Source organism: Carassius carassius, chromosome 3 (genome assembly GCF_963082965.1).
Source record: "Carassius carassius chromosome 3, fCarCar2.1, whole genome shotgun sequence".
Taxonomy (NCBI): Eukaryota; Metazoa; Chordata; class Actinopteri; order Cypriniformes; family Cyprinidae; genus Carassius; species Carassius carassius.
Genome location: NC_081757.1, coordinates 2,937,481 through 2,958,914, shown reverse-complemented (window position 1 = coordinate 2,958,914; position 21,434 = coordinate 2,937,481). Strand labels below are relative to the sequence as shown.

The 21,434-nt window shown below is 38.5% G+C and overlaps 2 protein-coding genes across 5 annotated transcripts; both read left to right on the top strand.

Moving 5' to 3' along the window:
• Positions 1–1,260: 1,260 nt before the first annotated feature.
• tmem256 (transmembrane protein 256) lies at positions 1,261–7,060 on the top strand. Its single transcript, XM_059521496.1, has 4 exons — positions 1,261–1,428; positions 1,571–1,608; positions 5,657–5,737; positions 6,540–7,060. Exons 1-4 carry the CDS (start codon positions 1,347–1,349, stop codon positions 6,681–6,683), a joined length of 345 nt encoding a protein of 114 aa, XP_059377479.1. The 5' UTR covers positions 1,261–1,346; the 3' UTR covers positions 6,684–7,060.
• Positions 7,061–9,724: 2,664 nt separating this feature from the next.
• Positions 9,725–20,536, top strand: tmem102 (transmembrane protein 102). Of its 4 annotated transcripts, none has more exons than XM_059525002.1 (3): positions 9,725–9,882; positions 10,549–10,760; positions 18,951–20,536. In XM_059525002.1, the coding sequence occupies exons 2-3, from the start codon at positions 10,559–10,561 to the stop codon at positions 20,312–20,314; spliced, it is 1,566 nt and encodes a 521-aa protein (XP_059380985.1). In that variant the 5' UTR covers positions 9,725–9,882; positions 10,549–10,558; the 3' UTR covers positions 20,315–20,536. The 4 variants fall into 4 exon arrangements, with proteins under 4 accessions (XP_059380985.1, XP_059380968.1, XP_059380977.1 ...); XM_059524985.1 differs by having other exon boundaries at positions 9,725–9,892; XM_059524994.1 differs by having other exon boundaries at positions 9,725–9,937.
• Positions 20,537–21,434: the final 898 nt, after the last annotated feature.

Genomic DNA, 21,434 nt, shown 5'->3' with positions numbered 1-21,434 from the left:
GAACTGTACTTCACAGTACAGAATTTGCTAAACAAAAGTATGCAAACTAGCACACAGATAACACAGACACAAGCACACAAATACCATCTTATACACTGGTAATGCCAAAGAGGTTCATCTACAAGTGGGTCAGGCTTTGTCTACATTTTGGGGAACAAATCTGATGACAGTAAAATATGAACTCACCTACATCACAGGGACCAGCCAACCGCCATCTCATGGAAAACGACTTACAAAACATACTGTAAAAAATAAAAATGGTTTGTGTCTCTGTAAACACAAAGGTCAATGGAAAGTTAAAAAAAAGCCATATACAGTATTGTAGGCCTACTATACATCAAACCCAAATCTAACCCGTACTCAAAACTCCCGTACACTTGTGTCAACAGAGTATGGAAAGTACAGAAGGCATGGAAATGTTTTAACTGACTGCAGTTCGAAAGTTTACATCCTAAGTTACATCATCACTGTTCAAACAAATGTAGGGCCTAAAACTTTTGTTTTGTTTTGTGGGTTGTTATTTTAACAGGTTCATTATTTTGTGTGCATAACAAATATGGACCAAAACCTTGTTTTTACTCAAGGGCAGGATTTAAAAAAATAATAATTTTCTAGATATTAAGGGCTTATAGTGTACAGCCACAAAAGTTTTAGCAGCAGTCAAAGTAAAACAGCGCCCCTCACTGGAAATAAAAAGCCCTCCTGCTTGCTTTAGTACATTGAGAGAAATCGTAAACAAGCTCCAAAATGGCTTTATTCCCCCAACAATTGAACAGAGAAATTAAAACCGTACATACTATAAAAAGACAGAAAATATTCATAAGAAAATACTTTTTTTCTACAATATAGAGATGTGCACGAACCTATGAACCACGTGAATGAGATTTAATTACTTTTTTTTAAAGTGAAAAAATAAATATATATATATATATATATATATATATATATATATATATATATATATATATATATATATATATATATATATATATATATATATATATATATATATATATATATATATATATATTAGTTATTAAGGCCTAATTGTTTCTGTGACCTTGAATGAAAAGGCATCTTTGAGCAAAGTGTACTATTTTTAAACAAATAACTCTGAATGGCTGCACTTACCATATTGTGTAATTTGTTTGACCTTAACTAGTTCATTGTCACTCCACTGAAAAGCTTTATGGGAACACTCACGTGATGTGAAACTGTGCCTTTAGACACCATCTTGGCTCAACGCTCGTAATTACGAGTAGATAGCGTTTTTCTCCCTTTTAGATCCGTAATGACATCAGTTTCCTGCTTTCGCTTACAGTTGTTCCCTGGTGTCTTCAGGAGTTATGAACGCTGCTTCGCTTGTTCAGAGGGTGGCAGGGATCTCTGGGGCTCTTGCTGTCGCAGCAGGTGCATATGGAGCTCACGGTAGGTCTCCTTTCTGATCGATTGTGTTTTATTTGGCTGATGGGTCTCATGTCGAACGTGACCGAGCGCGCGCCATTGAGCGTTTTCTGAAAGTCTTATAAAGCTTTAATGCAACACTTTCGTGTCTTTTTCTCCTGGGCAGGATTCAGACACAGTGAAGCGAGTGATTACCAGAGAGAGGCAAGTATATTTGGCTATGATTCTGTAGCTGTCACTCTTTAAAATAAATAAAAAAATCTTAATAATTAGAAATAATAATTATGACATGAAAAGTCAAAACTCTAATAGAACGTTTGTTATAACTGCGAGAAACATTTTACTGTCACAGTTGTGCCCTTTTATTTCAGTTATGACGTAATATCATAATTTTTATGTTTATGTATTTTGATTTTTATATCATAATTATGACTTTTTATCTCATAAAGTCAACTTTATTCAACATTTATTTATGATTTAGCAAAGTTATTTGTTTCTTGTTTGGTGGAAGTAGACTTCCATAGTATGGGGTTGGGAGTAATAAATCTAATATTTTCACTACATAAGCATAGGCGTCGATTTCGGGGGGGGACGGGGGGGACGTGGGGGACGTGTCCCCCCCAGATTTCGTCATGAGTCATTTTGTACCCACCACTTTTTTTTTTTTTTTAAACCTCGAGTTCTGCTGCTGCGCTGGCTACACGCTTTTCTGTTCATTAAAACTGCAACAACTGTAACATTGGGATACGTTCTAGGTTGGGGGAGGGGGAGTCATCGTGTCACTGTTATTATTTTCTCTATATGCCGGTTTCAACGGCAACAACATAAACAAACGTTACAGCGCATGCGCGCTTTTGCGGACCTAACTTAACTTCCGGTAGACTTCCAAATAGAATCAATAACATCAGCCAAGTCCCTCTAGAGTAGATATTTTTTGATAACAAACAAAATATGTTTGCTGCATGGATCAGGCGGACTTAATGAGAATGCAAATCCATTCTTTGCCAATAGGAGATGTTTTAAAGCATAGACATAAAGCGCGAGAAATGGAGGTTTCCCCAGTAACAGCTGTAAACAAAGTACGCTCACACACGCTGCTTTATCAGGCATATAACATGCAAGTCTTCCTTCAGAAATACAGCGATATAAAAAACACCTGTGCCTCGTTTTGATATTTAAACATATAAATGTAAGGGATTATTATTATTAAACGTGCAGTACATAACGTTACTCATGTTTATTCAGCGAAGCCTTTTTGAAAATCGATCAGTTTTAAAATTGTGGTGAGTTTCCAAAAATAAATAAATGTATGGGAAACACATCCCGCAGCACAACCACCTGAGCCCTCAGTCTACTCATCGCCTTGACTTTAACCAGTGTTCGAATTGAGGGGGGGCTGGGGGGGTCCGGGACCCCCCATAAGCATCAAGGGACCCCCCATAAGGCCCAAAAAAATGACCTTGGGGGGTCCCCTGGTTTTTCATTAAAACTAAAATAGAAACAATATTTGACATAGCCCTATCTATCTATTTTTTACCAAAGTATTGCGCTGCCGCTCCATAGACTGTAAAAAGTGCCGCTCCCATAAAAAGCTACTTCAAATTAGATGTGCATCTGAAAATACGCTCAAGTGCGCCACACGCTGTTTTCTGAAGGAATTTACAGACTGCGGGCGCGACGTCGCTGTGTGATTGGCTGACAGAGTGATCCTTCGTCATTATTTTACCTCACGATAACGGTAAGATAATATTTCTTTGTTTTATGATTGTTTGGTACACCTAATTTATTGCTACTGAATAAGTGTTTATCTTAGAATCAGAGAGTCACTTATAATCTTGGTCTGTCAATAGTTGTTTTTTTTTATCTTATGATGCTAGCTCACTATCGGCTTGTTAGTTGTAATTAGCCATCTAACGTAATTCTGAGAAAAATAGAATCTTGTTTGGAGCTAGCATTGCACCCATTCTGAATTAAACAAATCATTTTAAATCTAGTAACCTTAACTGCTCAAAAACAGTGTTAATTTAATTAAGGACATTATTACTGATGAAAATGTTCATCAGGTGAAGGCTTTTTTTGTGTCAACGATGATAAAGCAGGGTTGCTAACTCTCACGAATTGTGCGTGAGACACACATGCATTGATTATTACGCCGAAGACAAACATGCAGATCAACCGTTTTTGTTATGAATTGTATCCTATTTTCCATTATTATGTATAGCCTAATACAATTAGTGTAGTATTTAAGGTTAAGTGGAGAAAAGGATTTTAAATTCAATGCAAAGAGGCAAATTAAAGTCATTTTGTGGCCAGAAAAATAATAATTTCCATTTGCAATGCCATTGTTTACCCACTCTAATAAATATACATACTCTAGTTGCTCAAAAGAGTATTGCAGGTCATAACTGCTTACTTATTTTTAGGTTTTGCATTTAAATAAATATTTAGACATGATCAAACACTAGATTATACATTTTAAAAAGATACTCGTATAAGCACACACAAGTGAATATTAATTAATGCAAGAAAATACTGAGTTTAACCCAAGAAAAGTAAGTACAGTAGGCCTATTCATGTGAATTGATAGTGAATCAAGAGATCAAAATTGATTAATGGTCATCAGCATCGTAATCGTATCAAATTATTTCTATTTTTCCCTCTTGTAGAAACACTATTGTGACAAAACATATATTTAAACATATACTCTCATTCACCACTATAGAAGTTTACCCAACTATGACAACTTCTGCTTGAAAATATGAAAGGGTTATGTAACTACATTCAAGATAAATTAGTTTTTTTAATGAAATAAAATGCCTACATGTGCACTGTTCAAAGTATATCACCATTAATAACCTTAATAAGTAGCATGAATAACATGGAGTGCTTTCTTAAATATATTCACAGTAACGACAACAAATATAATATTACAACTTACATCTTACATTATTTTCTCAGATATGGACAAGGGAAAGAAGAGAAGAGCCATCTTGTTATTTCATAGATTTTTATTTAATTTTACATAGTAAATGCTCAGCTGCAAAAACATGTTATGAAACACACAAAGTAAATTAAATTCACAAGTAAAGTAAAGTAAATTATATTATTATATGAAATAAATGGGGACCCCCCAAGAGCTTTGACTCAATTCGAACACTGACTTTAACCGCGTTTGTAGAAGGCACTGCAGCCAGACCGATATACACAACACAGACCGGAAGTTAACTTAGGTCCAGGCGCGTGCGCCCGATGAAACCGTCTATATGACTATCGCGCTTCTTTTTTTTAAAGAATGTTTTTCAAATGAGTTGACAGTTTGGAATGGACAGTGAACGAGCGGGAACGAGGCTACCTAGTCTTTGCTGGGATTGGCCAGAATTTCTGGCGAATGTATCATAGACGAGCAAGTCATTTAGCCTTCATACAATATCACAAGGTTGCATCCTAGTGCCATGGACTATAACATATCAAAGTGATAACTTGTAGAACAAATGGATGTTGTTGTACACACAGCAAGGGTCTGCAGACCATTGACACAAAGGTAAGACGCGATAACTTATGTTTATTAAGATTTGCTGGTATTATGGCTAGGTCTTGTGCATTTGCACACAAGGGATCGGCTGTTTTAATTCTTCTCTTGCAATTAATGTTACGTTAGACTTCCTTAGCCACCAACTTAATTAGCTAGTTACGGTTTGCGTTCATACAGCAAGTATTGGGGGATATGATTGTTGAGTAGTCAGTATCTTGTTTAATTATTGCTTGAATCTATTGCTGAATTCTGGAATAGTTGTGATGATGATGATGATGATGATGATGATGATGAGGAATGGATCAAGTTTTAGTCAAAATGCCTGATGTAGATTGGATGGATGCATGTTGTTGTGAATTGAGAGCAGTCAGATCATGGTGTGATAGTCAATAGTGTTCATGTGCTACACGTATTTTTGCTTTTTCAATCTTGATAAAATTTGTAGTGCTTAAGTTGTGTTGTGTGTAGATATGGTAAATTGTACTGGGAATTAAATCAAATTATTACATGGCTTGGTTGAGTTCCACTGTAGAATGAAGTCTGTTATTTCTTGATAATAACACCGTTGCCATGAAAAACAGAGCGTTGCTATGGACGCGGCAGGATTCTAATCGTAGAGACGGAACTATTTTCTTTAGCGGAAGCAATACAATCGTGTTTAAATCAATAAAATCAATAAAGCCCATGTTCTATTTTTTTCTGTTCTTTTTGTCTCTTCAGTTGTATGATACAGCAAACAAGTATCACATCTACCACAGTCTGGCATTGTTAGGAGTTGCGCGCTGTAGGAAACCTGCTCTGGTAAACACCTTTTATCATCATTTACATTCCATCCCTTATGTCTGCCTTTCAAATATATGGTTGTTTGAGATATTTTGTTGTTGATGGTAAGTGTTTATCTTGATATTATTCCAAAATGTATAAACTAGCAGTCATACTAGGCAATTAATTACACACACATATATATATATATATATATATATATATATATATATTGTATGCATATATTGTATGCATATGTGTAGTGCAAATGTTATCAGAATAAGTCACTTTACTGCTGTTCATAAATTCTCATGGGATAGTTAAATGTCCATCGGGATGTGCACTATAGAGTCTCACAAGAACTAATTAGTCATCAGTATTTTTTCACCTACTCTTTTGCCTGCTATACTGTTTTTGAGACTTTCAGCTCTTTTTATAAACAGTAAGTCATCTGCTATACTGCAGCCCATGTTAACCTGCCACTCTTTGACTTATGGGCTGAAAGTCAGTGACTTGACTTATGAGTTTCTGCTGATTGAACATCACCGATATCAAACCAGACACCTGGCACCCTATTTGATTTGTTACCATTGTCTGCATGTATTATCAATCTTTAATGGTTAAACTATATTAATTTAATGTTTAAATTCACATAATAAACACCTTTCGATCATTGCCAGGCTGAAAGCAAAAGAACAGAGTAGTAGAAGAATGATACTCATTATGCTGGACTTTACTACAGATGACCTCCCTTTATATTGAGACCCAAATGAGTTTGATATGGAACTAACCAGTAGCAATCACATAAATTAACACACACTGCTTCTTTTTTTTCCTCAAGGCAGGGGTAGTCCTCCTCGCTGGTATGGGCTGCTTCTGTGGTCCCCTCTACCACCAGGCCTTAACCAATGACCCCAGCTTCAGCAAGTTGGCACCAATTGGAGGGTCATTGCTTATCGTTGGCTGGGCTGCGATGGCTCTTTGAACTCTGACTCCATTTGGCAGACCTTGACCCTGTTGTTTAAACATTCTCAACGATTATGTTCTGTTTTGTAATTTCAACATGAAAAGAGGAGCTATAGGGTGACTGAAGAAGAAAGGGGTGGAGAATTTCACATCTTATTTAACCCCTTTTCAGTCAAGTCTGGAAAGTGATGATAAGGCCTTGGGATCAAACATAAATCGTTTTTTTTTCACACTGTCACAGGCATCTTTATGTTGTCAGCATGGCGAAAAAAAAAACTTTCCTTTGTGGATCATTACTCAGTGAATGAGTCACACTCTGGGTTTGTTCGTGTCTTGAAAGTTTATGTACATATACTTTTCCTTTGTTTGAAAAAATAAAGCTGTCTGCAAAGCTGATTGCCAGTTTGACCTTCTGATATTGGAGGAACTTTTCTCTGAATGTCTCCCTGGTCAAGATCTCAATAGCCTTAGGGCTTTGATCCTGTAAGAATGACAGTACAAAGCAGTTAATTATCGGTGACCTCGCTTTTAGCACTTCTAGTGTCTAAACTTATCTTTATTCCACTGAAAAGTGAAAACCAATGAGGTTTTAATTCTAGGGCCTGTGACTGACGGCACATAGCAGGGTTGGGGACCTTTGAAAATTGCTTAATAAATCCTCAGGTCAATTTGCAAGGGCAGCCTCATAAGCCAACTCTACTGAGGCGAAAAGCTTCTATTGATGCTGCACGTCCCAATAAAGTGATCACACCACTCGTAAAACCCTCATTAACTTGAGCTATTAGCAGAGCTGTGCAAATCAGGGAAAGGCAACCAAACCACTTCTCCTCAGATTTGAAGAATAAGAAATTTCTTAGTGCTTGAAAAAAAAATGGAAATGCATGCTTATACTTGAAGCACCGAACAATATAAAGGCATTTTCAGTTGTGTATATAATTAGATCTGATTTTGGCATCTCAGAGCTGAAGCCTGTTTTGAAAAGTTTTGTTCCTCGTTTCCTCTTCCTGACATTTCAATAGTGCTGGGAATTTCACCAGTCGCTCATTACCGAAGTCAGATCAGGGTCTCCTCGTTAAAATCCATAAAGGCGTATGCGCTCTGCTTCATGAGGCTGTGTTAAGTGTCCCATTCCTGGCTCTGTCTGGATAGATGCAGTCAGTAAAAATCAATGTTTAAAGCAACCAATACATTGCAGTGGCCCTGTGGTCATTCGGTCGTTAAATTCTCATCGTGCTTGAATGATCTTTCTGTGTTGGAACCAGCATCTAAGGGGCAGTCTGTGGGCAAGCAACTTTTAACTCGGTTTTGCTTCAATTGGGTAAGAAGCGGTCAGTGGCAGTGGAGTAGGTTCTGTGTTAATTGCGACTCATGGGAGTTGAAGCCTCTCTTTGTCGGTATTCATGTGGCTTAACTTCCTCCCTTTGAACACCAACTGGCATTTCGCATTTACCCTCGCTTGTGTGGGCAGTGCCAATTCATTTCCCAGTCTGATGTAGAGAGACCCCAGTTGTCTGAAGGTGTGGGAGGTTCGAATTTTTTTCACTTTGAGTGAAATGCCCACACATTCTGAAATGATTACCTTTCCCGCTCACTTTTTTTGAGGCGTCAATCATAACAGCACATCCCATAACAGAGATTGCTAATACATTTTCAACATTTCAGTCTCCCTTTAACCCCTGCACCAAAAAGATTGTCATTCTTTCTGGTGTGCTGCTTCAAAAGCTCTTCAATATTAAAATCTGAGTGCCATAAATATGACCATAAGAGGTGAGTGGATTGTGTTAGTACAAAAGCTTGATTAAAGATCTGAATACAGAAGAGTTTTGTATTATAAATGAAGATATCATTATATGCGCATTAGATTACAGGGTTCTGACGTTAATTAGAAGGTGTAGGGCTGTTGGGGATGGCGCAGAGAGAATGATGTTGCAGAAGTGAAGAATTAAAAGCACCTCGCTGTCTTTGGCCTCCTCCGTTTCTTCCTTGGCATCAATTATCTGCGCTGTCAGCCTATCAGATGCTGCTTCAAAGGGGAGGTATTTCAAGGTGACACCACAGCAGAGGGGGTCGGAATGGGACGGGGAGAGCGGGCGAGGGTTTTGAAAATCTTTTGATCACTCTTCACCTCCTGGAAAAAAGTATTAGAGCCGAGGATCCTCGAGCATTTGAATGGAGTCCTCAGTGTCTGTCTTTTTTAGGCTTGTTTCCTCACTAAAGGGCAGAGTTGCGGTTCTCCAACTTTTTCAGGTTGCAGACTAGATCACAAAAACAAAGCCGTTCAGTCCACCTAAAACTCCAGATCTGGGGAAAACCTTCAAACATTCAGCCACCTCAGTGCAATCACATAGGCTACATTAGTGCATAAGTTATACTTAGTTTTATACCCTTTAATCAAATAATTGCAGTTAATATGGTTTCAATTTTTTATTTTTATTTTAAAGTAATTAAAATTTTTATGTATCTTTCTAGTCAGATACAAATACACCACTGTTCAGGGTTCAGTTTGAGTTCTGTTAATGTTTTTGAAAGGATTTTTGTAAGATTAGCTCAGTTGCATTGATACAAACTGTAACAAACGGTAATATTGTGAAATATTTTTTTTTTTTTTACAATTGCTGTTTTCTATTTCAGTGTATTTTAAAATGTTATTTATTTCTGGGATGACCATGGTGAAGTTTTAATCTTGGTTCATTCTAATGCTGAACATTTTTATTGTTACTGTTATTGTTAATGCTAAAAACAGTCATGATTTTTTTTCGTGGGAACTGAAATAACACATATATATATATATATATATATATATATATATATATATATATATATATATATATATATATATATATATAGGAGAGTTTCCACTTTTTGCCAATGATCCTTTATATCCTTGCTTCAAAATTAAGCTATAATATAATATTTTTAATAGCTTTATAAAATAATAATTAAAAATTGTAATAGCTTTATAATAAAAAACGCAGAATTTAAACATAACATAAATCAGTAAACAGTTCACTCAGTCTGGATACATTTGCATCCCTTTAAGAAAAGTACTACTAATCCCAAGATCCTCGCTGGAGGTCCGTGATTTCCGGGAATAGTTTCGCCACTGTGAAGGTGCGCGAGGGGGAACCTGTTGGAAATGACGCGAGCTGAAATCCTGTTTCAGAAAAGAGATCACAACAAACAACCCGGGGTCTAAGGCAGAGCGCATAAAGCCAGCGGTAAACAAGGGTGTGTGTAAACCACAAACAACGACAGTCGTCGCGGAATCTAGAGGTGTTTAGCTGGTTAGCACGTTAGCTCGCTCCACACCTTCTAGTCGGATCATTTGTGCTGCTCATGCTCGTTTATCACAAGAAAACAATCTAATCCCTCTCACACAGCATATGACATGGGGAATTCCTGATTCGAAGACATATTTCAGAGGTGTCGCTATGTTTATAACAATGACCTGTCAAGTGGTTCAGTTTCGCTAGAGAGAAATTAGCTGGCTAATTAGCCGATTAATCTGCCTACTGACCCACATTCAGCTTCAGCTATGAATAACTAACCTGCGTTTAGTTATTTAGGGGGAATTCAACTTTAATCTGGGTAATTAGTGGTACTGAGTAATGCCGTTTTGTTTCTGCATCAGCAGATTAGTGCGTTTATCATTTAATGTAGAGGAATTTGTCATATCAGTAATAAATAGTTCTTCAAAAATGAAAAGCAGATCCTATTGCAAAAAAAAAAAAAATTCCACATCTGGCCCTCGCATAGTTAGCAAAGTAAAAAGCCTTAATTCTAAGATTTTAGAATTACAATGCATACATTTATGACTAGTCGTCGATCATTATAAGAGAGATGATTTTGTGTCCGTTTGGTAATATTGATGTGGTTTGTCTCAGGTAATGCTCAATGGAGACGCTCATGAGTGCCGTGGCCCCGCGTGCTCCGGCGGCGGCGAAGCGGGTGTCCGAGGTGGACTTCCGCTCGGGCACGGCTCTGGAGCAGCTGGGGGATCAGGTGCAGGAGCTGGTGCAGCTGGAACAGGGCGAGTTCGGAGACCAGACCGCACTCGAGGTGCACACAGCCAAAGACTTCATCTTCAATATGCTGGGTGAGGATATCATAGTGAACACATACATATACACACAATGTGAAACCCACAGTGGTTAGGACTTTTGTTTGTTTGTTCATTCTGTCCTCCAAATTACTGTTGTAGCTGTTTAATTGAAGCCAGTAAAATGAATCTGCCATGTTATACATTTCCCTAGCCTGGGAAAACTCAGACTACTTCCGGCGAATTTCAATTCTCTCTACAGAATAGTCTGGCAAAGAGGACTATCTAGCTCGTTTCTGTGCCGCCGTAATCGCGGCACCAATCAGAAACGTTGAGGCGGGGTTTACACGATGACGACAGCGCAGCGACGGGAAAGCAGATTTTGTACATTACAAAGATGGATGCTGCAGAGGAACATTCATTCGAAACTGCTATCGCGTCTGTTTTAAGTGATTTAAACTTTAACTTTGCGTTAAAACCCGAGCAAAGAACAACACTTGAAGCCTTCATATCTAAAAAAGATGTTATCGCATACACGATACTCTGCATACGTCATCTCCTTCATCGCTCTGATTGGTTTTAGGTCTATCCAATTGCGCCCAGAGGCATTTGAACGAGGTCCGTCGGTGACGCCCCTTTAGAAACGAGACGTCTAATAGGCTTTGCCAGACCCTAACTCAGTTTCAACTGAAAAGGGTCTGGTTTTAACCAGGCTAACATTTCCCATCTTTCCACCGAAATTACCCGGAACATTTGTACCAGGAACTTTTTCCTCCCAGACCTGTTGCTTTCTGTGTTTCCACATCGGTTTAAAGTAACGGGAAGATTAGGAAAATAGTATGCTGATTTTGGACGTGCATCCTCGGTAGTAGACTTTGCGCATTCGACTCGGGAGTGTGAGGTCCGTGACGACGCAAATCCGGTAATTCTGCAAACAGCAGCGTACTTGATAACATCAGTCAGCTGACCATGGCTGCTTCAATTTTCCTCTCTGTATATTTACAATAAAACGAAATAGGATATCAAATACCACTGCCTCCTTTCGTTTTCATTTAAACATAATAACAGCTGCAGACATGTACTTAGTTCAGGGATATGTGTATATATACAGACATTACAATGAAACAAAATATTATATAAATTTGCCTGTTTTATTTTCATTTTAACATATAGATAAATCGAATACAGACCGAAGATATCCTGTTAGATTTACCCAAAACGAATTATATTTAATGTTTAACCACTAAAGAGACATCAGAGCCAGCGGCACACATCAGAAGGTCTAGCCGAGGCGAGACTGCTCTCGGCGGATACATGAGGACTGAGCTCCACGCGATCAGCGAGAATCACTGTCTCCGAAATTGGTTAAACACATTTTTAAATAGGTGCTGTCTTTATAAATAAACCACAGATTTGAGTTTTAAACAACTACATTCTTGCCTGAAATACTTTTAAAATTACATTTCATGACACAATAACAGTAATATTTTAAAAATGATCCAAATAAATGGTGGTTGAACTCAACCAATGCTGCGTGAACTCAACCAATCAGGATGTTTAGCGCCCAAGCCCCGCCCCCGAAAGTTCCGGAACTTTGAAAAAGTACCACCTCGCCAGCAGGGACTTTATAAGGGGCATTTGTTTACCCGGAACTTTATTTAGTTCCTGGTTCCTTCGGTGAAAACGCACCAAGTACCAGCCCAAAGTCCCTAGTTCCTGGGTAAAGTTCCTGCGGTGGAAATGCAGCAATTTAAAGGGTTAGTTCATCCAAAAATGAAAATTCTCATTAATAACTCACCCTCATGTCGTTCCAAACCCGTGAGACCTCTGTTCATCTTCTGAACACAGTTGAAGATATTTTAGATTTAGTCCGAGAGCTCTCAGTCCCTCCATTGAAACTGTGTGTACTGTATACTCCATGTCCAGAAAGGTAATAAAGACATCATCAAAGTAGTCTGAAATTGCAGTACATTTGTAAGACAGACGTAAGTGCTGTTATGTACCGAAGCTTTCTAAACAAATCTAGCGGTTCAAAAACGTGAATGTACAAAAGTGCAGAGAGCAATGTTATGCGTTTGCTGCCTTCTGCTGCACCGTTTTTACTAAGCAAAACCAACGATGACGCAAAGGAACCACTGTTCGGACCCCAATTAAATAATATAAACACAGTCCAGCGGGGGGAGGGGGAGAAATCGAAACTCTGGTTCGGATCAGACAAGCAAATAAAGTGTGAAAGCACCCTTAATCGTTCTGAAAGTAATTCCAACTGTATTGTAGTCCACTGTGTGAACGAGCCTTAAAACAGGAAATTAGTGTTGATAATGGAAGAAACACTCAATTTTCAGTTAAAGTCAGTTCATCATTGTGATGTCGTCATCCAGCTAAGTTTTAGTTATCTGTATAATATTAATAATGTTTTATAAATTGTATAATATTACTTTTTACATACAGGATGTTAGGATGCTCATAGCAAGTGTACATTTTAAAAAACAGATGTGAAAGACTGAATATGTCACTTAGGTCTAAGAAATTCCATTTTCATTAAACTGATGAGCTGTATTTATCCAGGCCTCTAATTCAAAACTTGACCAAAGTGAAGTTTGTCCAGCAGATGTCTCTAGTTCCCGCTTTTTATTTTCCTCTGTACATCAATCCCAGATCTCTTTCAACTCCCTTGTCTAATCACTTGCTCTGCCCTGCCACAGTGTAAACACATTAAATGTCTTCCTTTTTTTGCCTTTATTGTGTGACGCAAGTGAGGGAGAGAGAGATTTGTAGAACTGCATTGTTCTCTAAAACATCACTGGAGCTGCTTCACGTAATCCTGTCAAATGCTGGTTTAGGTGACAGTTTCTCTCTTCTCATTCTGTTTTTTTCCTCCCGCACCTTCCGCTCTCATCCGTAGGAAAAGTTTGAGCCTCTAGCTCTTTTCTTGTTTTGCTTCGCATGTTGCATTGTTACCTGTGCATCTTCTTTGGTTTACTTTTGGACCTTTGTTTACTGACATGGTTGGATGATTTTTTTTCTGCCTTCCAGTGTAACATATATGTTTCTTTTTGTCTGCCTCCTGTTGCTTTCAATTCTTTTTTTCTCTCGGCTTTAACCCTTGATGTTCAGCCAAATTCCTACTTATTTTTCTTGATCGTTGTTTCCATCTCTCGCTCTCCAAAAATATGCAGACATTTTCAAAGCAACATCCATCACACACCTCCTGAGAGGGATGGGTAGACAGCTAATATTTTTATGCTGGGCATGGTGCTCCTTAGCATTCATTGGAATATTCAGGATATATTCATGATCTACTTTTGATGACCCTTACCTGTCCATCAGGATTTAGATGTTAATTAATTTTAGAAGACCTGAATAGCTTCATGTAAAGCAATGCCTTGATTTAAATTGGCATTGATGTTTGCTACCTTTAGCAATCATCATGATTTCGGTTTTCACACCTCCATGACCTGCAGACATTAACATACCATCTGCATACCAGCCTCTAAACTCACTACAATGTATTTCTCCCAGAGGAACTAATTAAATCGGAACTGTGTTAAAAATGTAAAGGGCAAAAGGGATCATTGTTATTGTAGAAAAACAAAAAGCTCTCAACTTCGTTGTCCTGGAGTGAAGGTCACTGAGTCCCACACAAACACCATCAACAATTTTCAAATTGTAAAGACATGTATTGTTCTTTGTGTGTAGACATGTTTCTGCTAGGTTTCAGACAACATTGAAATCTTATTAATGTGCTATTTATCTGGGAATATGTTGTTAAATGAAGGAATTAAAAAATAATCAGTCTTAAAGGGATAGCTGTTCATTTACAAACATGTCACATTTTTTTCCATAGGCCATAGATTACAATGAAGGCAAATGGGGTGTAATATTTTTTGGAACCCAGTGTTCCTCAAAATATCTTCTTGGAGAGAAGGTTTGGATTAAAGGGATAGTTCACCCAAAAATGAAAAGCATCACGTGACACTGAAGACTGGAGTAATGATGCTGAAAATGTGTGTAAAGTGTTAAAATAGAAAACTGCTATTTTAAATAACTTTAATATTTTTTTTCAGTATTTTTGATAAAAAAGATACAGCCTCGGCGAGCATATGAAACATCTTTTAAAAACATAAGAAATCTTACTGATCCCAAACCTTTGAAAAAAAAAAAAGATTTCTGTGCTGCTGTCAGCATCAAATAGACTTGTTTACATGGCCTTTATGCTTTAGATTTCAGACAAACGAGAACAATAATTAGTCTTTTTAAAATGTCATGTTAATATTTTAGTCTAAGAATATGCAACTATAGCTTGGATTCATCGATCATACAGTATACACATTAATCAAAAAATGAAGTGTGTGTGTACATTATAACCGCATCCAGTGTCATTTAAATCATAATGTTGTAGCTATTAACTTGGAACCATCACAAAATGTCCTGTAGAGGTGAATGAGTTCAAACTCTTGTGGGCCTATCATGTGTAAATCAGGCTTTGACAGCAGTGCACGCTGGCCTCTGATATATGACCAGTAAGAGTGTATGCTAACCAGCTTCCCTTTGGCATTTCTCATGGAGAGAGATGTTTCTTATTGTAGGTCTTTTTTTTTTTAAGTGGTCAATAATGGTGCCCATATGAGGGAGTGATGAGTGGAATGCACCTTGTGCTAATGGCTTTTGCCGTAGGGACTAATGATAATAATGAATTCATTTGCATAAACAAACTGGTAATTAGTAAAGCTGTTGCTGCTTATGTTAGAAGATGTGATTTTAACACCCCAGCAAGGCAACATTTCTTTTACTTATTTCCCTAGTGAATCATTATATTCAGATTATGGGTCATTAAAGCACTATTAAGTAACACATCCATATGGCAGCTATGCTTAAAGTATTCAGTAACTGTAAAAGCATCCTTTTAATTACAGTGGACTGAAATGAAATAAAATGAGTGTGTGGTAAATAATCCTAAAGAAATGTGTATTGACCAGTTTCTGCCTTCATAAAATATTAAAAGTCAAGACGTTCATTTTTATTAAAAAGTTTCCACTGGAGATTTTAAATAAATTTAAAGAGCTGGTTCACATCTTTAAAAAAAAGAAGAAAGAGTTACGGCTTGAATTGCAAAACAGAATTGAGAGAGGCTATTAATTTATATCTTTCACTTTGAATGAACTGGAATTATCTGTCTTACACTGAGACGAGTTTTAGGGAGTTTTCTTCCTCGGTTTCCCTCCCTTTTTTTTTAAAACTGCTTTTATACGTCACTTCAGAAACCAATTATTTAACACTCACTGCATGCACACACACACACACACACACACACAAACACACATATATATATATATGTATATATATATATATATATATATATATATATATATATATATGTATATATATATGTATATGTATATATATATGTATATTTATGTGACTCTGGACCACAAAACCAGTCTCGAGTCTGGGGTATATTTTTACAGATAGCCAAAAAGCATCGATTTTCTCAGTATTTCGATTTTTTTACATCCTCAGATTCCAGATTTTCAAATAGTTGTTGTAAATATATAAATATATTTTATAAATGTCCCAATAAACCAAACATCAATTGAAACTTATTTATTCAGCTTTCAGGTGATGTATAAATAAATAAATAAAAAATGACACTTAAAGGGTTAGTTCACCCAAAAATGAAAATTGTCATTAATAACTCACCCTCATGTCGTTCCAAACCCGTAAGACCTCCGTTTATCTTTGGAACACAGTTTTAGATATTTTAGATTTAGTCCGAGAGCTCTCAGTCCCTCCATTGAAGCTGTGTGTACTGTATACTGTCCATGTCCAGAAAGGTAAGAAAAACGTCATCAAAGTAGTCCATGTGACATCAGAGGGTCAGTTAGAATTTTTTGAAGCATCAAAAATACATGTTGGTCCAAAAATAGCAAAAACTACGACTTTATTCAGCATTGTTTTCTCTTACGTGTCTGTTGTGAGCGAGTTCGGTTTTCATCGGTTTTCAGATCACCATTAGTGATGGGAAGTTCGGTTCTTTTCCGCGAACCGGTTCTTCCAGACAGTTCGATTTAATAAACTGGTTGAAGAAAATGGATCACCGGTTCTTTTGCGCTTGACGTAATTACGTCATTGGTGATGATTGCCCTTGATTCAAGCCTTCGGTTTACCGGCGCTCATAACATTAGCACAGAATCAGTTCAGAATCAATCTTTAAAAGAATCAGTTTGGTTCAGATGCTCTGTGTGTCAGTCTACTTCACACTGAATCACACATGCGCAGTATCATCAGCTCCTTGGTTCTCGAATTGGACCCGTCTGACAGAAACGGTTCTTGACTCGAGAACGAGTCAATCGTTCATTCGTTATCTGGCTCGGCTCGGTGTTCAACTTCTGTTCTCTCTTCACAGCAGTTCAGTCAGTGTACTGTTTGAGTAAATGAATTACTCCGGGATATTGGTTTGTTTGAACTCAGAGGGAGTGTCAGCCACATTAAAAAAAAAGTTAACAGCTTAAGTCATTTGTGGATTAATGCATATTGGAGACGCAAACCGTTTAAAACGATTCAGTTTAATTCGGTGAACTGGTTCAAGAAGATCCGGTTACATCGAGTGATTCGTTTGCGAACCGGATATCACTAAACTGCAGTGAACGTGCTCAGAACAGACCCAGAAGAGAAGACAATGCTGAAAAAAGTCTTAGTTTCGGCTATTTTTGGACCAAAATGTATTTTCGATGCTTCAAAAAATTCAAACTGACCCTCTGATGTCACATGGACTACTTTGATGATGTTTTCTTACCTTTCTGGACATGGACAGTATACCGTACACACACTTTCAATGGAGGGACTGAGAGCTCTCGGACTAAATCTAAAACATCTTAAACTGTGTTCCGAAGATAAACGGAGGTCTTACGGGTTTGGAACGACATGAGGGTGAGTTATTAATGACATAATTTTCATTTTTCAGTGAACTAACCCTTTAAGACTGGTTTTGTGGTCCAGGGTCACACACACACACTGTTGGAGTGAGCTTCTGCAAAAATTATATCCCATGTTTGCTCTAAAGGCTCATATTCTTATAGATTTAAAAGAATGAAATTTATCTAAACACCAGGAACGTTCTTTAAATTGAGTCCGGCAGTTTAGCAAGACACAAAACAGGAAGTTCAGCCAGGTGATGCTTTTCTTCATTAGTAGGGTGAAGATTATTTTTAGAGCACTTTCATTGGGAGCAGTAATGTAAATAAAAATATTTTCAGATTTTTTTTTGGCAGTTGGTCACAAAAATAAGCCACTAACAAATGGACTGTTTTATTTTTCTGAATTTCCCATCATTTTGAGCTTAAAGGGATTTGTGGCGAGTGGGGCGGGGCCGAGGGACGTGGGAACCAGGAGTGAGGCCGGCAATGATTGGGCAAATCAGTGACACCTGTGACCCACCGCCGGTCTCGAGTCCCACGTAGGAGTTGGAAGGATATAAAACTGGAGCGACGACAGTGAAGGACGAGAGAGGACAAGGCCTGGGCTTTTAGTTTAGTGATTTTTTTTTTTTTTTTTTTTTTTTTTTTTTTTAATGACAATCCAAAACATTTTAATAATACAAAATAAACCCAAAACAGCGCACCAGCCCCTCACGGACGACTGATGCGCACAAAATAAAAATCAACACACAACTAAAAGCCCAGGCCTGGTCCTCTCTCGTCCTTCACTGTCGTCGCTCCAGTTTTATATCCTTCCATCTCCTACGTGGGACTCGAGACCGGCGGTGGGTCACAGGTGTCACTGATTTGCCCAATCATTGCCGGCCTCACTCCTGGTTCCCACGTCCCTCGGCCCCGCCCCACTCGCCACAGGATTGTATACTCAAAAATTACCCACCCTTAAATTGTTCCAAACCTTTATGACATTCTTCTGTTAAATCCGAAAGTAGATGTTTTGGTTACCAAACAGTTGACTGCAGTCTTTGACATTCATGGAAGTCAATGGCTGCTGTCAACTGTTTGATAACCAGCATTCTTCAAAATATCTTCCTTTGTGTTCAACAGAAGTGAGAAACTCATACAGGTTTGGAACAACATGAGGGTGAGTAATTGATGACAATATCTTTGGATTAAGTATCCCTTTAAATTGTTTGGAAAAGTGATAATGTACACTCAGTCCTTCCCATTCAATGTCTACCCACCCTTCCAGTCTTTTTGAAGACTGGTGATATTACATATTTTTTGTCATTAATATTCTTCATCTTCACAGGCTTGGTGCAGAAAGTAGACAAGCGATTGCCAGTTGCCAATGAATATCTGCTGCTATCAGGTGGAGCCAGGGAAGGTGTGCTTGACCTTAACCCAGAGGACCTAGGTGACTACGCCAAAGGTGTTGACTTTGATTTGGACTTCACTCTACTGGTGCCTGCTCTTAAACTGCATGACCGAAATCAGCCTGTGACGCTGGACATGCGGCATTCCCCACCATGCCATTCTTGGCTGAGCCTGCGCCTCTGCGACCCTGCGATGCTGAAGCGTTGGAGTATCTGCTGTCAAGATGAGAAAACTAGAGAGAATAAATATGTGGAAGATGAGGGGGAAGAAACTGAAGCAGTACAAGGCTCAATCCCATCCCTGCAGCCTCCTCAATCATTAGATGGATGTTACTTCTCTCCGTTGCTGGTTGCCGATTGGTTCTGGAGTGTGGTTGGGACAGCGGTTGAAGAGTTGCGGAGAAATCCTCAAAGAGGGATTCCTGTTCCTGATCGTGTGGAGCGGAATGGTCCACTAACAACACTGATTCTTACTGCAGGAACTAGCCGTATCCTTTACGACTTGCTTCCAGTGGTTTCGTTTCGTGGCTGGCCGGCCGTCGCACAGGGCTGGCTCACGACCAACCATTTCTGGGATGGCAAAATAACGGAGGAGGAGGCCATCAGCGGGTTCTACTTGCTTCCTGGCTGTTCTCCAGCTGTCAGCCCCTCAACCAGACCTGACCGCGAATGGAGACTCGCCTTCTCCCGCAGTGAGGTTCAGCTAAAGAAATGCGTGCCCTACCCAATGGCACAAGCCTTCCAAGCAGCTAAAGCTGTACTGTCAAGACTATTAGCTCGCCCTCGCACCGGCCTTAGCCTCTACCACCTACGTACCTTGATGTTTTGGGCTTGTGATCGCTTACCTACAACCTACCTTAGCTGTCCAGATCATGAGACTCCTGCTCGGCTTTTCCTTGGCCTACTTGATGACTTGGCTCACTGCGTTCTGGGCAAAAACTGTCCTAATTATTTCCTCCCTCAGTGCAACATGCTTGAGCACCTTACGGACAGTGCCGCCCTGTTAGTGGCACGAAAACTTGCACATTTACGATCCGATCCTGCAGAGCACTTAAGAGCCGCTTTGGAGCAGGCACAACAGGCATGCCAACTCAAGCGTGAGGCCGCAGTAGCTGCGAGCAATGGCCATGGGTTATCATCACCTACCCATGGATATGGTGCGGGATCACCACAGGATGACCGGCTAGCACAGCGACTACAACAGCTGGTCACAGAAAACCCTGGCAAGTCTATTTCAGTCTTCCTCAACCCAGATGATGTTACACGCCCACATTTCCGCATTGACGACAAGTTCTACTGAGTCGACCGAGCTGGTTTACACACTGCCCAGGGTACAGAGACCCTATACGACAGAACTTCTAGAAGACATATTCATGTCACTGTGCTACTGTATTACCAAATTGTAAAACAGAGTCTTCACAGAGTGTTCTGTTTGGCTCAACTAGGCTGACTACAATCAAAATTGCTTGACACTCCAATGAGGTATTGTATGAATTTCACAGGTGTCACAATGTCAGGGAGAGAACAAAAATAATAGGGGAAAAATAGATTCTAGTTATGTGACTTATATATAATCGAAATTCAGTCGCATCCTAAAAAAAATCCTAGATTTCGAAGTTTTTTTTTTTTTTTGTACTTGCTACTCAATACTACTGAGAAAGGAAACTAGTATTTTCTGCTGTGTTCCACAGTAAATCCCGAGGGCAGTAGTAGCACTGGAAAACTAACTAGGCCAAGGTACAATATGATGAAATCGAATGTAATTATTATTTTTTGTATATGTGTGGAGAAGTTTGGGACTATTGATCACATAATCTTCTCTTTCTTTAGTCTGTCAGTTACCCTGCTTTGTCCCTTTCTCAGGTACTTTTTTCTTTTAACTGGTGAGTCTTGAGCTGTTCTACCGTCAAATACAATAAAAGCAGAAAGCAAGAAAAAGATGAGGAATAACTCAAAAATCTAGGCCTTGTCCTTTATGTATAAGAAGCTGTTGTATAGCCTGTAGAAACAATCTTTTTACAACAGATGCTGTTCGAAGCTATTTTTTGTTCACCTTTTTTTTTAGATACTCAAGTTAGATGTGGCTGATGGTCTATCAAGGTTCAGAGACTGTTTTAGATTAGTTGATTAGTCAAAACTGATTGATGCAGATTTTGTGTCTTATTTGTTCCTGATTGGATTCTAATCTGCGCCTAAATAAGCATTATGTGTTTGTGTTATTCTAAGGGCTTTTCTTTGTCAATCATTGTTGCATATGTCTGGATAAAACTAAATATGGAAGATGCTTCGGAAAGTGGGATTTTGTGGTGATAAAGGTTTGCCAGCCCTGTGTACTGGAGAATTAGAAAGACCGATCCAGTGCAGGCAACAGAGGTTTAGAGAAACGTGTATAGAGACTGTATCTGTGTTTTTGTTTTGTT

Coding starts and splice junctions, on each gene's coding strand:
- tmem256 (XM_059521496.1), top strand. CDS start 1,347: ATGAACGCTGCTTCGCTTGTTCAGAGGGTGGCAGGGATCTCTGGGGCT. Junction 1,429..1,570: donor AGGTGCATATGGAGCTCACG/GTAGGTCTCCTT, acceptor TCTCCTGGGCAG/GATTCAGACACAGTGAAGCG. Junction 5,738..6,539: donor GCTGTAGGAAACCTGCTCTG/GTAAACACCTTT, acceptor TTTTTCCTCAAG/GCAGGGGTAGTCCTCCTCGC.
- tmem102 (XM_059525002.1), top strand. CDS start 10,559: ATGGAGACGCTCATGAGTGCCGTGGCCCCGCGTGCTCCGGCGGCGGCG. Junction 10,761..18,950: donor CTTCATCTTCAATATGCTGG/GTGAGGATATCA, acceptor TCATCTTCACAG/GCTTGGTGCAGAAAGTAGAC.